The 12,984-nt window shown below is 31.3% G+C and overlaps 10 protein-coding genes across 10 annotated transcripts; 6 read left to right on the top strand and 4 right to left on the bottom strand.

The window, feature by feature from the left end:
- Positions 1-49: 49 nt before the first annotated feature.
- TRX2 (thioredoxin TRX2) lies at positions 50-364 on the bottom strand (the record flags this gene model as incomplete). Its single annotated transcript, XM_011277268.1, has 1 exon — positions 50-364. The coding sequence occupies one exon, from the start codon at positions 362-364 to the stop codon at positions 50-52; it is 315 nt and encodes a 104-aa protein (XP_011275570.1).
- A 632-nt stretch (positions 365-996) lies between these two features.
- Positions 997-1,630, top strand: BN7_2211 (NADH-ubiquinone oxidoreductase 21 kDa subunit; the record flags this gene model as incomplete). Its single annotated transcript, XM_011277269.1, has 2 exons — positions 997-1,024; positions 1,131-1,630. 2 exons carry the CDS (start codon positions 997-999, stop codon positions 1,628-1,630), a joined length of 528 nt encoding a protein of 175 aa, XP_011275571.1.
- Positions 1,631-1,977: 347 nt separating this feature from the next.
- Positions 1,978-2,798, top strand: CIR1 (Cir1p; the record flags this gene model as incomplete). Its single annotated transcript, XM_011277270.1, has 2 exons — positions 1,978-2,119; positions 2,278-2,798. The coding sequence occupies 2 exons, from the start codon at positions 1,978-1,980 to the stop codon at positions 2,796-2,798; spliced, it is 663 nt and encodes a 220-aa protein (XP_011275572.1).
- A 306-nt stretch (positions 2,799-3,104) lies between these two features.
- TDA10 (putative ATP-dependent kinase) lies at positions 3,105-3,959 on the top strand (the record flags this gene model as incomplete). Its single annotated transcript, XM_011277271.1, has 1 exon — positions 3,105-3,959. The coding sequence occupies one exon, from the start codon at positions 3,105-3,107 to the stop codon at positions 3,957-3,959; it is 855 nt and encodes a 284-aa protein (XP_011275573.1).
- Positions 3,960-4,016: 57 nt separating this feature from the next.
- BN7_2214 (uncharacterized protein) lies at positions 4,017-5,414 on the bottom strand (the record flags this gene model as incomplete). The annotated part of the gene is made up of 1 exon (XM_011277272.1): positions 4,017-5,414. One exon carries the CDS (start codon positions 5,412-5,414, stop codon positions 4,017-4,019), a length of 1,398 nt encoding a protein of 465 aa, XP_011275574.1.
- Positions 5,415-5,662: 248 nt separating this feature from the next.
- DUN1 (serine/threonine protein kinase DUN1) lies at positions 5,663-7,166 on the bottom strand (the record flags this gene model as incomplete). The annotated part of the gene is made up of 2 exons (XM_011277273.1): positions 5,663-7,059; positions 7,133-7,166. The coding sequence occupies 2 exons, from the start codon at positions 7,164-7,166 to the stop codon at positions 5,663-5,665; spliced, it is 1,431 nt and encodes a 476-aa protein (XP_011275575.1).
- Positions 7,167-7,500: 334 nt separating this feature from the next.
- Positions 7,501-9,408, bottom strand: BN7_2216 (uncharacterized protein; the record flags this gene model as incomplete). Its single annotated transcript, XM_011277274.1, has 1 exon — positions 7,501-9,408. One exon carries the CDS (start codon positions 9,406-9,408, stop codon positions 7,501-7,503), a length of 1,908 nt encoding a protein of 635 aa, XP_011275576.1.
- Positions 9,409-9,636: 228 nt separating this feature from the next.
- Positions 9,637-10,305, top strand: ATG16 (Atg16p; the record flags this gene model as incomplete). The annotated part of the gene is made up of 2 exons (XM_011277275.1): positions 9,637-9,722; positions 9,909-10,305. 2 exons carry the CDS (start codon positions 9,637-9,639, stop codon positions 10,303-10,305), a joined length of 483 nt encoding a protein of 160 aa, XP_011275577.1.
- A 321-nt stretch (positions 10,306-10,626) lies between these two features.
- On the top strand, positions 10,627-11,763 carry ARO2 (bifunctional chorismate synthase/riboflavin reductase [NAD(P)H] ARO2; the record flags this gene model as incomplete). Its single annotated transcript, XM_011277276.1, has 1 exon — positions 10,627-11,763. One exon carries the CDS (start codon positions 10,627-10,629, stop codon positions 11,761-11,763), a length of 1,137 nt encoding a protein of 378 aa, XP_011275578.1.
- Positions 11,764-12,152: 389 nt separating this feature from the next.
- PEX11 (Pex11p) lies at positions 12,153-12,848 on the top strand (the record flags this gene model as incomplete). The annotated part of the gene is made up of 1 exon (XM_011277277.1): positions 12,153-12,848. One exon carries the CDS (start codon positions 12,153-12,155, stop codon positions 12,846-12,848), a length of 696 nt encoding a protein of 231 aa, XP_011275579.1.
- Between the last annotated feature and the right edge of the window lie 136 nt (positions 12,849-12,984).

A 12,984-nucleotide genomic window follows, 5' to 3' on the forward strand; every position in this document is an offset into this window, starting at 1 on the left:
TCATGTAACTTTTTTTTTTATTTTTGATGTCAAAAGATTATTTCTTTACTTAAGCAGAAAGTGAAACAAGTTTTTGTTTGATAGCATTTGGATTAGCACCAATAATTTTATCAACAACTGAACCATTCTTGTAAAAAATAATAGTTGGCATAGCACTAACTTCTTGTTCTTGAGCAACTGAACCTAATTCATCAACATCTAATTTAAAGAAATCAACATTAGTATATTCTTTATCAAATTTTTCTAAAATTGGAGCAATCATTTTACAAGGACCACACCATGTGGCAAAGAAATCAACAACAACTAATTTATCTTGAGCAATAGATTGTTTGAATTGATCGACTGAAGTAATGACGTTAACCATTGTGTGTATATGTGTATGTGATGTATAAGTGTTTTTAATCAATTGAATTGATAATTATCTGATAAAAATTGAAATTGTGATTAAATATCAAGGATTGTCGACCTTTTTATATCATTTTCAAATATTCGTGATATGCTTACAAATTGTGGTTCGCGTTTATAAATCTTTAACATTCTGGAACTGAATTTCGCTTAAAATTCATTACAAATTGATCTAAACATGACAAAAAATTGATTAATAAGTATATTTTATGACACATTTTAAATGTATTCTATGAATATTCTGGAAACTTTTGACACATTATTAATCTTTGTATTAGTAAAGATATTTATAGTGGAAAGTGTGGATTTATAATAGTTTTGGTTATCGGTTCGGCTTAAGAGGCCTAGAGAGGATCTAGACAGAGTGAGTGGGCGCGTGGGTTAAAACTTAGGCAGGAATAGGTAGAGAATTACCATGGCGTAAATATCAGCACTGAAAATACATAGTAAAATTAGATCCTCACAGTAAGTACCAGAACAGGAGTCCTTTCAAATCTCCACAAGAAATTGAGCTTTATTCATATGATTTTATCACCATTAGATCATAGAGAAGGTACTCAAGATAGTTTCAAACCATAGGGAATATTAACAATGCCAGTCACTGATAAATACGAGGTGAGTAATCTTTCCATCAGATACACTCGAAATTTATATTAACAACCCTCACTAGATTATTGATACAGATCCACATTTTAGTCGTGTTGTAAAATATCTACGTCCTTCAGATTATGGAACTTGGGCAATTGCAACAGCAGCATTTCCTGGATTATTTACAGCATTAGAATATTTTGATCCTAATAATGGGAAACATTTCACTAGACCAAATGGTGGTATTTTAAGAGTAACTACAATTATGGGATTTATTGGTGGTTTTATAATTGTTTATAATCATTCAACCAAAAGATTTTGGGGTGTTAGTGAAAATTCAAGAGAAGTTAAATTAGATAGATATGAAATTAAATCAAAATTAAGTAAAGGAGAATTCCCATATGGTACATCAACTTTAACACCAAATTTACAAGATGTTGCAGCAAGAAATTCTAAAAATTCACAATTATTTTTAGGTATTATTCCATGGTTTAATTTAGTTAGTCATCCTCATCATGATGTTGATTTAAAGAAATATTATGAAGTCAGACCTGGTGAAGAAGAATGGGGGTTTAAATTACCTGAACATGAAGAATTGAAGAGATTATCATCAACTGCCAATTGGAGTGGTGTTTGAACTTATTTATATTATTTATTTATTTATTCCATTATTTATTTATTTATTCAATATACATTTAAATTTTCACATAGTTAACAATTTTCGTTCTCAATTAACATTTTTAAAATTCTTGTAAATTAAAACTTATTTTGGTTTAAATAACCAGATGTTCTTACGTAATCTTTGTACCACGGATTACATCAGCCAATTTGATTTTTTTCCAATATTTCGATGGGAAGAAAAGTCCATTTAAAACCCATAAATTATATAAATTTGAACAAAAGATCTTGAATATTATATAGATTTGTTTCTTTAAGCTATCCCTGGTGGACTTTGCAATTGAATTAAATAATCATATAGACAAAATGTCATCAAAATTAAACATCCTAGTGCCTGTTAAAAGAGTCATTGATTTCGCAATCAAACCAAGAATCAATAAGACTAATACTGGTATTGAAAAAACAGGTGTGAAATTTAGTATCAATCCATTTTGTGATATTGCTGTAAGTAAATGGTCTAATAATGTTTGATGATAATAACTAACTTTAAGTCATAGGTTGAAGAAGCAGTTCGTATTAGAGAAGCTAATAAAAGTCTTGTAAACAAAGTTCATGTTGTTTCAATTGGTCCAACTAAATCTCAAGATATTTTACGTCAATCTTTAGCAAAAGGTGCTGATTCTTCAACTTTAGTTGATGTTGGTGAAGAAGAAATTGAACCTTTATCAGTTGCCAAAATCTTAAAACAAGTTGTTGAAAAAAATCAATCAAATTTAGTTATCTTGGGTAAACAAGCTATTGATGATGATTCAAATCATACTGGTCAAATGCTTGCAGGTCTTTTAAATTGGCCACAAGCTACTAATGCTGCTAAAGTCGAGATCAAAAATGATGAAGTTTTCGTTACAAGAGAAATTGATGGAGGTGAAGAAACTGTTAAATCAAAATTACCATTAATTATAACTACAGATTTAAGATTAAATGAACCTCGTTATGCAACTTTACCAAATATGATGAAAGCTAAAAAGAAACCATTAGAAAAATTAAAATTATCTGATTTTGATGTTGATGTTACAAAACGTATTGAAGTTTTAAAAGTTGAAGAACCACCTGTTCGTAATGCTGGTATTAAAGTTGGTAATGTTGATGAATTAGTCTCTAAATTAAAAGATTTAAAAGCTATTTAAATTGAAAACAAATTAAACCAGTTCATTTGAAATTAAAGAATACAACATATACTTAAATATCTGTTCAATATTTGTAGTCTGAGTTCCTTCAACCGGATTGTTCCTGTATTCATGTACCTTTTGATTTATTTTCATCCCACGAAAAATTCGGATATTTCTTCCACACAATCTCGAGAAAGTTTAAAGATATCCCCATATTTTCTCCAGACTATAAAAACAACCGACATTCCAAAATGTCAACATTGTTTCTTCAACAAATCTTTTAAATACTAAGCATAAAGTATAAAGCAAATAAGACTACCAAGAATGTCCACACTCACAAAATCAATTGAATTCCTAGAACCAATAATCACAAAATGGAAATTTAATGAAAAACCTTTAGTTATAAGTATATCAGGACCTCAAGGATCTGGTAAATCATACTTATCATCAAAATTAGCCATTCATCTTACAAGATCTTATCCAACCCTGAATTCAATAACTATATCAACTGATGACTTATACTTGAGAAATAAAGATCAAAGACAATTAACTAAAGATCATCCAGGTACAAAATTATTAAATGGTAGAGGATTACCTGGTACTCATGATGTTGAATTAGGTTATAATTTAATATCCAAGATTGTTAATAAAGAATCTGGTTTTAAGATACCAACTTATAATAAAGCTGCTTTTAATGGAGAAGGTGATAGAAATGATGAAGATCAATGGCAAAATATTAAAACTCCAATTGATATTTTAATAGTGGAAGGTTGGTTTAATGGTTTTTTACCATTTGAAAATTCTGATGATGTTGAAGAAATTATTAACAGTTCAAAATTATTATCAAATTTTCCTAAAGATGATATTTTTGAAATAAATTCATTCTTGGATGAATACGTTAAGATTTGGAATTTTTTTGATGTTGATATTTTTTTTGATACAGAAGATATTAATAATGTTTTTGAATGGAGAATACAACAAGAACATGAATTGATTGAACAAAAAGGTTCAGGTATGACTGATCAACAAGTTAGGGATTTCATAAGTAGATATATGGCTGTTTATAAATTATATTATAGAGATTTTACATTAAAAGGTACACCGTCTACACCAAAAGGATATAATTTAAAAATTAAATTAGATTCTAAACGTGTTATTGAAAACGTTGAAATTTTTTGATTATATTATGCAATTGATATATATTTTTGAGTATGCAGTTTTAAATAATAAAGTTGGTTATAGCTCTGAGTTTAAACTTGATTGCATATCATCTGAAAGTAAACTTATACAATTATTACTTGAATCATGTTTATCAAATGATGAAGATGAGAAAATTGGTTGTGATTGTTGACGGTTGAATTGATGATAATGAGAATCTTCTCGTTGTTGTTGAGGAAGATGATCACGTTGTAATTGTGGACGTGGTGATTTGGTTTGATTGATTCTATCTTGCAATATTTTTCTTTTCTTTGATTGATAAGGTTTAGGTAACTTATCGCTCATAAATCCTGGTTCAGCTAATGTAAGATTTCTTCTTGTTCTATGAGTTTTCAAAGGTATGTCTGTAGAACTATTTGGATCTTGTAATTTCCCTCTAACTAATTTTGTACCTGGCTTACGACCTCTTTTTCTAGGTTCTATATTTTTTGGTGATTCTGGTAATTGAACTCTTGGTTGATGAATTATATTACTAGATTCATTAAATGAACTATTTGGTGGTGTTGGTCTATATTGATTGTTGTTGGTATTATTTAGTTCCTTGTTAATTTGATTATTTGTTGATTTTGCATTATTTATAACTGATGCAGATTTGATCTTATTAAATTCACCCAAGAGATTATTTTGTGATCTATTCAAAACTTTTAATTCATGACCAAAATCAACTTGTAAATACTGAATATCTTCTATTCTTCTTAAACATTTCCCAAGCGTTTCATTCAATTGTAAAATATTTGAATTCGATTCTTTTCTTAACTCTTCTTCTCTCATGTTCTGATCTTGAAACCTTTGAACACTATTTATTATAGTTTGAAGTTTCTTATTCAATGTACTTAATGGAACTTCATTATCAATTTGTGTACCACCAACTCTAGTTTTTGATCTTTCATTTTTGTTTACAGCTATAAGTTTTTTTTCAAAACTTTTGATTGATGATTGTGTAGACTCTAAAATTTCAAATATACTCGATATAACCCTTTTATCAGTTTGGTTAGCAGAATTTGATTTGGTGTTAGACATTGATTTTGTAGCAGATAAAAAATTAGAAGTTGCCTTAGAGAATGACTTTATTGAACCATCCAATAGCTTCGTAGAAGACTCTTTCCACTCTATAAATTCTGATTTCAATTCATCTGATGTATTTTTGATTGATAATGAATTTTTTGTCATTTGACTAGTCAATTCTTTTGCCTTTTGTCTTAAATCTATTGATTCCAACTCAAGTCTTCCAGCCCAGGTAACTAACTCTTTATTTATGACATCTTCATCCACAGGGTCACTGCTCTTACTAACATCCACCTCCTCCTCCTCATCGTCAGACCCATTATCAGTATCACCTTCAAAATTTGTAAAATCTTTCAACAAATTAGACACCTCATCACCAGCAACATCTTGAACACCAGCAGACTTAGCCATGTTGAAAACAAATCAGCACCTTCTTTGATATGAGTCCTCTATATATTCTTTTATTTGTTATGGGAATGGTTTAGTTTTCAAAATTCCTGGGGCAACTCGATCTCTTTATATATAAATCAAAATAATTAGCCGCCGAACTAAAAAGTAAACAATACAAGAAAAATTAAATTGGAATTCCTCATAAAATCATAAATCATCTATTTTTCTAAATTTTATACTCTTGAATTACTCAACTCATAATAATCTTATCATTGTGCTTCTTCAACGCTTTGCATCTTTGATAGTTCCGTGTATGTCCTTGGAACAGATCCTTTAATTGGTGATCTAGCGACTATTGGTTGGTACGATTCACCAGCAGAAGCTTCAAACCATGGATGTTCCATTGTTTGTCTGATATTCAATCTATGATTTGGATCAACAACCAACAATTTGGATATAAGATCTAGAACAAGATCATCAATTTCATCAAAATATGGACTATAAAATGCATATTTACCCGCTATGATTTGTTCTCTCATATTTGGAGGTCCAAGTTCATCACTAAATGGAGGGAAACCAACAACACATACGTAAAGTAAAACACCTGCACTCCAAAGATCAATATTCTTTGAATATTTCCTTGTAGATCCTAAAACTTCAGGTGCAACATAAGCCGGTGTACCACATAGAGTATTTGTAAATTTTAATTCACCAATGAATTTTGCTAAGCCAAAATCTGCAATCTTGACTTCAACATTTAATTCATCTTCATCCCAAGGCCCTGTAGATATTTGATTCGATGATGTTCTTGGTGTAATATTCAACAAAATGTTTTCCGGTTTTATATCTCTATGAATGATATCTCTATTATGTAAATATTCCAGCCCACTTAGTAACTGCTGGAATATAGCTCTGGTTTCATTTTGTCTTAAGCTTTGCTTTTTAACAATTCTAGTAAATAATTCACCACTATTAACTTTTTCTAAAACAAGATATGTAGTAAATGAAAATTTATTTATTGGTTCAGTATATGTTCCAACCAATTCCACAATATTTGGATGTTTAATACTCATCAAAACTTCAAGTTCTTGATTGAATTGTTTAGTACTTTTGACATCATCAACCCTTTGAGGTTTAAAAATTTTGACAGCATATGATTTACCAGTATGTTTATTAATTGCTTCTTTCACAACAGCATAATGTCCAGCACCCAATTGTCTCCCTGCGACATATTCATCAAAGAATGAAACTTTTTGGTTATTTTTAGTTACATTCTTGTTTTCTTTATTTTCTCCATTGGATTCTTCATCTTTTTTATACCTGAAAACGTAGGCACCAGTTTTAGCAAAATTTACCTTATCACCATTCTTCAACAATATACTTTTCCCAGATATTCTAGATCCATTAACAAATGTACCATTAGTACTATGATCAATTATATTCAAATAATAAGATTGAATAGCTTCATTCCAAACCAATAATAATTCACAATGAACACCTGAGATATCATCACCTATAATTCTAATATCGTTACCTCTACTTCTACCAATCTTGATTGCTTTCTGTCTTGGAACCGAGAGATGATCAGAATCATTTAAACTATAAAGTTTCCCGATATTGTTATTTGCCACTGTAGTATGTGATCTTTTTAGATTATTTGATTCTTCTGTAGAATCATTTCTTGTCTGGAAAAAAATTGTTAGTAACAAATATTCATGAATCAGACTTTGACATATAACCCACCCTTTTGTTATTCAAAGGATCCAACGACATAATATGGTATCAATATAAGTATATTGAAGGTCAAAGGATATGAAAAGAGTGTGATTATCTCTTTTTATCGCCTCAGACATAAATCTTGATCCAAAAGTGAACTGAGGTCTTCGAAGATCGACTATGTCAGTTTTTTTGTAAACAAACGCGAAACTCTATGGTAACGCGTTAAAAAAATTATATAAGCGTGTAACACAATTTGAACGAAAATTACACCTCAAGTAAACTTCAGTCATAGGTCATAGGCTACAATTTATCTTTACAGTTATGTCAATTCGAATTATGTTCTTCATTATTGTAACTTTCATCTATTCATAAAAGGTAAGGAGTGAAATTAATTCAAAAGTGCACCGCAGTAATCTTCAATTTTCAAAACTTCCAACATGTACTTGAGTTCCTTAAGGCTTTTGGATTGAGGATCCCAATCTTTATATGAAGTTATGAAATTTGATACCCATTTATGAGACTCGATGTTTTTAATCTTTTTAAAATCATCCACAAACGCATGTAATGTCCATATCAAATTATATTCGTTATCAAGTATAGAATCATTAACCAAATCCAGTGTGATTTTTTTACTTTGGAATAAACTTGTTGTATTTAAAGAATTTTTTATGGCGTTATGAAAATCATTCTTATCTAAATGATCTGCTATACTTGCTGTTGTAGTGTTGAAAAATTTATTCAATTGAATCAGTAACCTGGTAGTTGGATGTCCTAGATTATGAGCAATCAATAACAATTGGAAAAGGTAAACTTCAAATGTATTTTCATAACTTGATTCCAGTATATGCATTGATCTAAATATATTTGGATGTTTCAAATGAAGTGCAAGTGATCCTGGAATGCTATTCAGTGTCCCAATTATAGTGAATTTGACATTATATAATTCAATTAGGTTAACAATAATATGGTTGAAATCTGGACAGTACGAAATTTGAGATTTATTTGGTTCATCAAGATATGGACCCGGAATTATACCATCAACACTTAATAATCCAAATTTTTTGGAATTTGTGAATAAATTTCTCTCAATCATAATTTCTAAAAGTTTAGCAGACAATGGAACCGAATTATCATAACCTGCGAAAAATACAAAATCGATTGTTTTGAACTGTTCTCTCCAATTAATTAAAAGTTTAAACAAATCTTCTGAAGAATCTTCATTGATTTTTGCAGCTTCTAATGATACGCTTTCGATTTGATAATCAAAACTTGTTTCTTTATCTGAATACCAGTCTTTAATAGATTCAACAGCTAATGAGCTTAATGACTTTGCAGATAACGTCTTATTGGTCTTACCCGTGACTGAAACAACCAATATATTTGTGATTAATGGTTTATGTGTGTTTTTCTTTATGTACAAATGTTTTTCTGTAGGATAATTATAATATAATTCTGTTGCAATTCTAATCGTAGTCTTTGTTGTGATTTCTCTATAACATTCATCAAATTTGGGTACCACATCACCAAATTCTGTATTTGTTTTATTGTATTGCATTGGGAATTTATTCATTTCTACTGGAGAAGTTTCTGTTTTTGTTTCCAAGACCGAAATTTCACCATCATGTCTATCATTATAATGATTTTGATACCAAGCCCAAATTGAATCTGGATTTTGAATAGCCTTCTTTGCTTCTTTTAAGTTCCTCTTGAGTTCAATTGAGCTGAGCATTTCTTGATTTAAATTTTCTTCACTTTGCTGTTTTTTAGGCCATATCCAACCAAACCACCCATTTTCAGTTGGTGTTGCAGAAGATAAAGTAGAGGAATGTTCAGATTGATTATCATTAGAACGATGTTGACTTTGAAGACTTGGGAGTTGATTACCTGGGAAGCTAAAAGATTCTTGAGGTAAATATGAAAATGGATTCAGCCATGACTGCCATTGTTGATGTTGGGCCTGTGGAGCATTTGGATGTATAATTTGGTTGTTATCTTGTGGCGGATTGTTTATTTTGGAATCTTCATTGTTTTGAATTTCAGCAGGCCGTATCTGAGAATCATTATTGGTAGTTTGTTGGTCAGTTTCTGATGAGTGAGAAGCATCGTATGCTTCTAAAGGGTCAATTGATGATATCTTCCTGGTTGTGTTTTCAGCAGACCCTTGCTTCTTTTTCCAATATTTCCACGCTGTTGAGAGATTTGAGGAACTTAAGTCCCCATTGCTGGAATCTTGAGCGCTTCTAACTGTACCATCACCATGGGTCTCCCCAGTCACTGGGGGTATCTCAGATGCCATTGTACTTCTAGCGCCAGGAATAATGTGGGTCTCTTTTGAGGTAAAGTGGTTCTTTTTTGCTTTAAAGTGGTTGTTTTGAGATGTTATCGATAGTGCAGGAAGTTGAGTACTAATTTACGTTTAGAAAAATTCGCGATCCTCTTTCTTGACTATTTACGACTTCACAGCATCAAGGATGAAAGAGACATTAACTGAGAAGTTACAAAGCACCAGATTGTAAGAGCCGCAATGTCTTGGAGAGACCAAATATTAGAGTCATTAGATAAAAGAGACCAAATTGAGAAGCCCAGAAGTGGCGTCTTTGCAAGCTGTGAGTATTATAAAGTCTGTATGATCAGTAAAGCATTTGTTAACAAGAAACAGTGGAGAGTTTGTATGAAAGGTTAACAGAGGCTGAAAAGCAGTTATCCAAAGCTAGAGCTACAGGATCTCAAAGGTGAGTGTGCTTTATTACTAGAAAATCGATATATTTTGTTACGTTTGACTAACTCATGTTAAAGTGAACTACAAGGATTGTTACAAGAAAACGAAGAATTGAAAGTTCAATTGAAAAGCAACAAAGAAGAAAACAAACTGACGAAAGAACAGTCAAAATTAAATAAAACAGAAGTATTGAAGCTAAGGAAGGAAAATTCCAGTCTAAACAAAGCTGTGACGAGACTTACTGATAAATTGAACAACCAAACAGAAGAATATTATCACAAGAACAAATCTATTGAGCTAATAAACGATGAAATTGTTTCATTATCTATACAAAATAATCTCTTAACGGACAAACTGGAGAAATTGGAAAAGGAAAATGGTGATTTAGTGCAAAGATGGATTGAGAAAGTGAAATCAGATGCTGATAAAATGAATGAGACAAATGCATTTCTGGAGTCACATCAAACCAGATGAGGACCATGAATCAGACACAATAAGCATAGTGTAAATCTCTCAAGAAACCAACTCATTTAAATCCCACCATTCACTTTAACAATAATATTTTGTGTCAAGTCTATGTCAATTAAAATATCAAATGGTTATCAATTTACGGTAGGAGCACTTGAGAAGCACATTTTTTTTTGGGAAATAAATTCGCGACGATCTGGAAAAAAAAAATTGAGATGAGTCTTTGGTGGAAATTATACATAAAGTACAGATATCCATTTGATAAATAACTAATATTTTTATTGTTTTCCTTTAACAGATAGAAGAAAAAATCAAAATAGTACAAAAATGTCAACATTTGGTTCATTCTTCCGTGTCACTACTTATGGTGAATCCCATTGTAAATCAGTTGGTTGTATTGTTGATGGTGTTCCACCAGGTTTAGATATAACAGAAGCTGATATTCAACCACAATTAACTAGAAGAAGACCTGGTCAATCTAAGTTATCCACCCCAAGAAATGAGAAAGATCGTGTTTTCATCCAATCCGGTACAGAATATGGTAAAACTTTAGGTACTTCTATTGGTATGTTGGTTGCAAATGAAGATCAAAGACCAAAAGATTATTCAGAAACTGATTTATACCCAAGACCTTCTCATGCTGATTTCACTTATTTGAAGAAATATGGTACTAAAGCTTCCTCAGGTGGTGGTCGTTCAAGTGCAAGAGAAACCATTGGTAGAGTTGCTGCTGGTGCCATTGCTGATAAATTCTTAGAAAAAGCCAACGGTGTCGAAATTGTTGCATTTACTTCACAAATTGGTCAAGTTAAAATGAATAGAGATGTTCAAGATCCAAAATTCATTGAAATTTTAAACACTATTACAAGAGATGAAGTTGATGCTGCTGGTCCAGTACGTTGTCCAGATTCAGAAGCTGCACCAAAAATGGTTGAAGAAATTGAAAAATATAGAGATTCAAAAGATTCAATTGGTGGTGTTGTTACTTGTGTTATTCGTAACTGTCCAATAGGGTTAGGTGAACCAGTCTTTGATAAATTAGAAGCTCTTTTAGCTCATGCTATGTTATCAATCCCAGCTTCAAAAGGTTTCGAAATTGGTTCCGGTTTTGAAGGTGTTCAAATTCCAGGTTCAAAACATAATGATCCTTTCTACTTGGAAGAAGAAACTGGTAGATTCAGAACTAAAACCAATAACTCTGGTGGTATCCAAGGTGGTATCTCAAATGGTGAAAATATTTACTTTTCAGTTGCGTTCAAATCAGCAGCTACAATTTCTCAAGAACAACCAACTGCTCAATACAATGGTTCTAAAGGTGTTTTAGCTGCTAAAGGTAGACATGATCCAGCTGTTACCCCAAGAGCTATTCCAATTGTTGAAGCCATGGCTTCAATTGTCATTGCTGATACCTTATTGATGCAAAAATCAAGAGAATACACTCAAACACTCTTCAACAAAGAATAGATCAAGATGATATCATATAGAAAAATTAATAAAAAAGTTTAAATTCTGGCAAAAGTAATTATATATGTAAGCTACATTCTCCGATATCTGGGAAATGACTTAATTTGTAATTTATTCTTTAAGGTTGGAAAAGGTCGTTTAAATTGACTTGTTTTGTGCCTTAATAGTTTATTATGGCATTTTGAATTTTCATATTTTCCCCGAGCAGCCGATTTGCTCCGGACTCGGAAAGACGCCATTGGAGCGTTTGTTGCGCTAGGCTGAACGGTACTTTTTTCTTGTATAAATACTTTTGTAACCCCAGTTTTTGCACTAAAGTTCACTTTTATAATCAGAACAACGTTCGTTCTTGAAGTTAATTAAGAGAACTAATACACATTGAATAGAAAATGGTGGTGGATACTATAGTTTATCATCCAACTTTGAAGAAGTTGATCAAATACCTTGACACAACAGCTGGTAGAGAAAAATCATTCCGTTTAGTTCAATATTTGGTTAGGTTTCTTGCCTTCCATGCAGCTACAAGAGGTTCTTCAGAATTAGCTAAACTATTTAAAGCACTACAGGGTCATGCTGCTTTCATCAGAAAAGGTTTAAGATTCTTAAAGCCTTTAAATCACGTCCAAGATGCTGCTAAAGCTTTTGATAATAAACTTTCAGATTCTATCATTAGATCAACTGTTGTTTTGAAAAACTTGGCTTACGTTGGTTATTTATCATTAGATTCAATTGCTTGGTTCAAATTAGCCGGATTAGTTTCAAATAAAACTTTCCCAAAAGCTCCAAAATATGCTAACTGGTTCTGGTTCGTTGGTTTAGTTGCAGGTTTAGTTAATGATTTACGTAAAATTTCTGTTACAAGTTCAAAACTTCAATCATTAGATGAAAAAGATTCAGAAAAATCTAAGGCTATCGAATTAGAAAACTACAAGGCTACCAAGAGATTAGTTTGGGATTCATTTGATTTCTTCATTGTCTTGAACAACTTGAAATTCCTCAACTATGATGAAGGTGCTGTTGGATTGGCTGGTACAATCACCTCTATTTTCGGTGTTCAAGACACCTGGAACAACACTAAGATCTAAGAAGATGAACGCATATATTCTAAATAGAACTTTTAATTATTAACTTACTCGTCCTTTTGAATATAAAACTTGTAGTTGTTCTGACGTATATAAGAAAGAGATAAAGTCGCGTTTGGGTTTGGAACTATACTAATAG

The sequence above is a fragment of the Wickerhamomyces ciferrii genome, contig 00049 (genome assembly GCF_000313485.1).
Source record: "Wickerhamomyces ciferrii WGS project CAIF00000000 data, strain NRRL Y-1031 F-60-10, contig 00049, whole genome shotgun sequence".
Lineage (NCBI taxonomy): Eukaryota > Fungi > Ascomycota > Saccharomycetes > Phaffomycetales > Wickerhamomycetaceae > Hansenula > Hansenula ciferrii.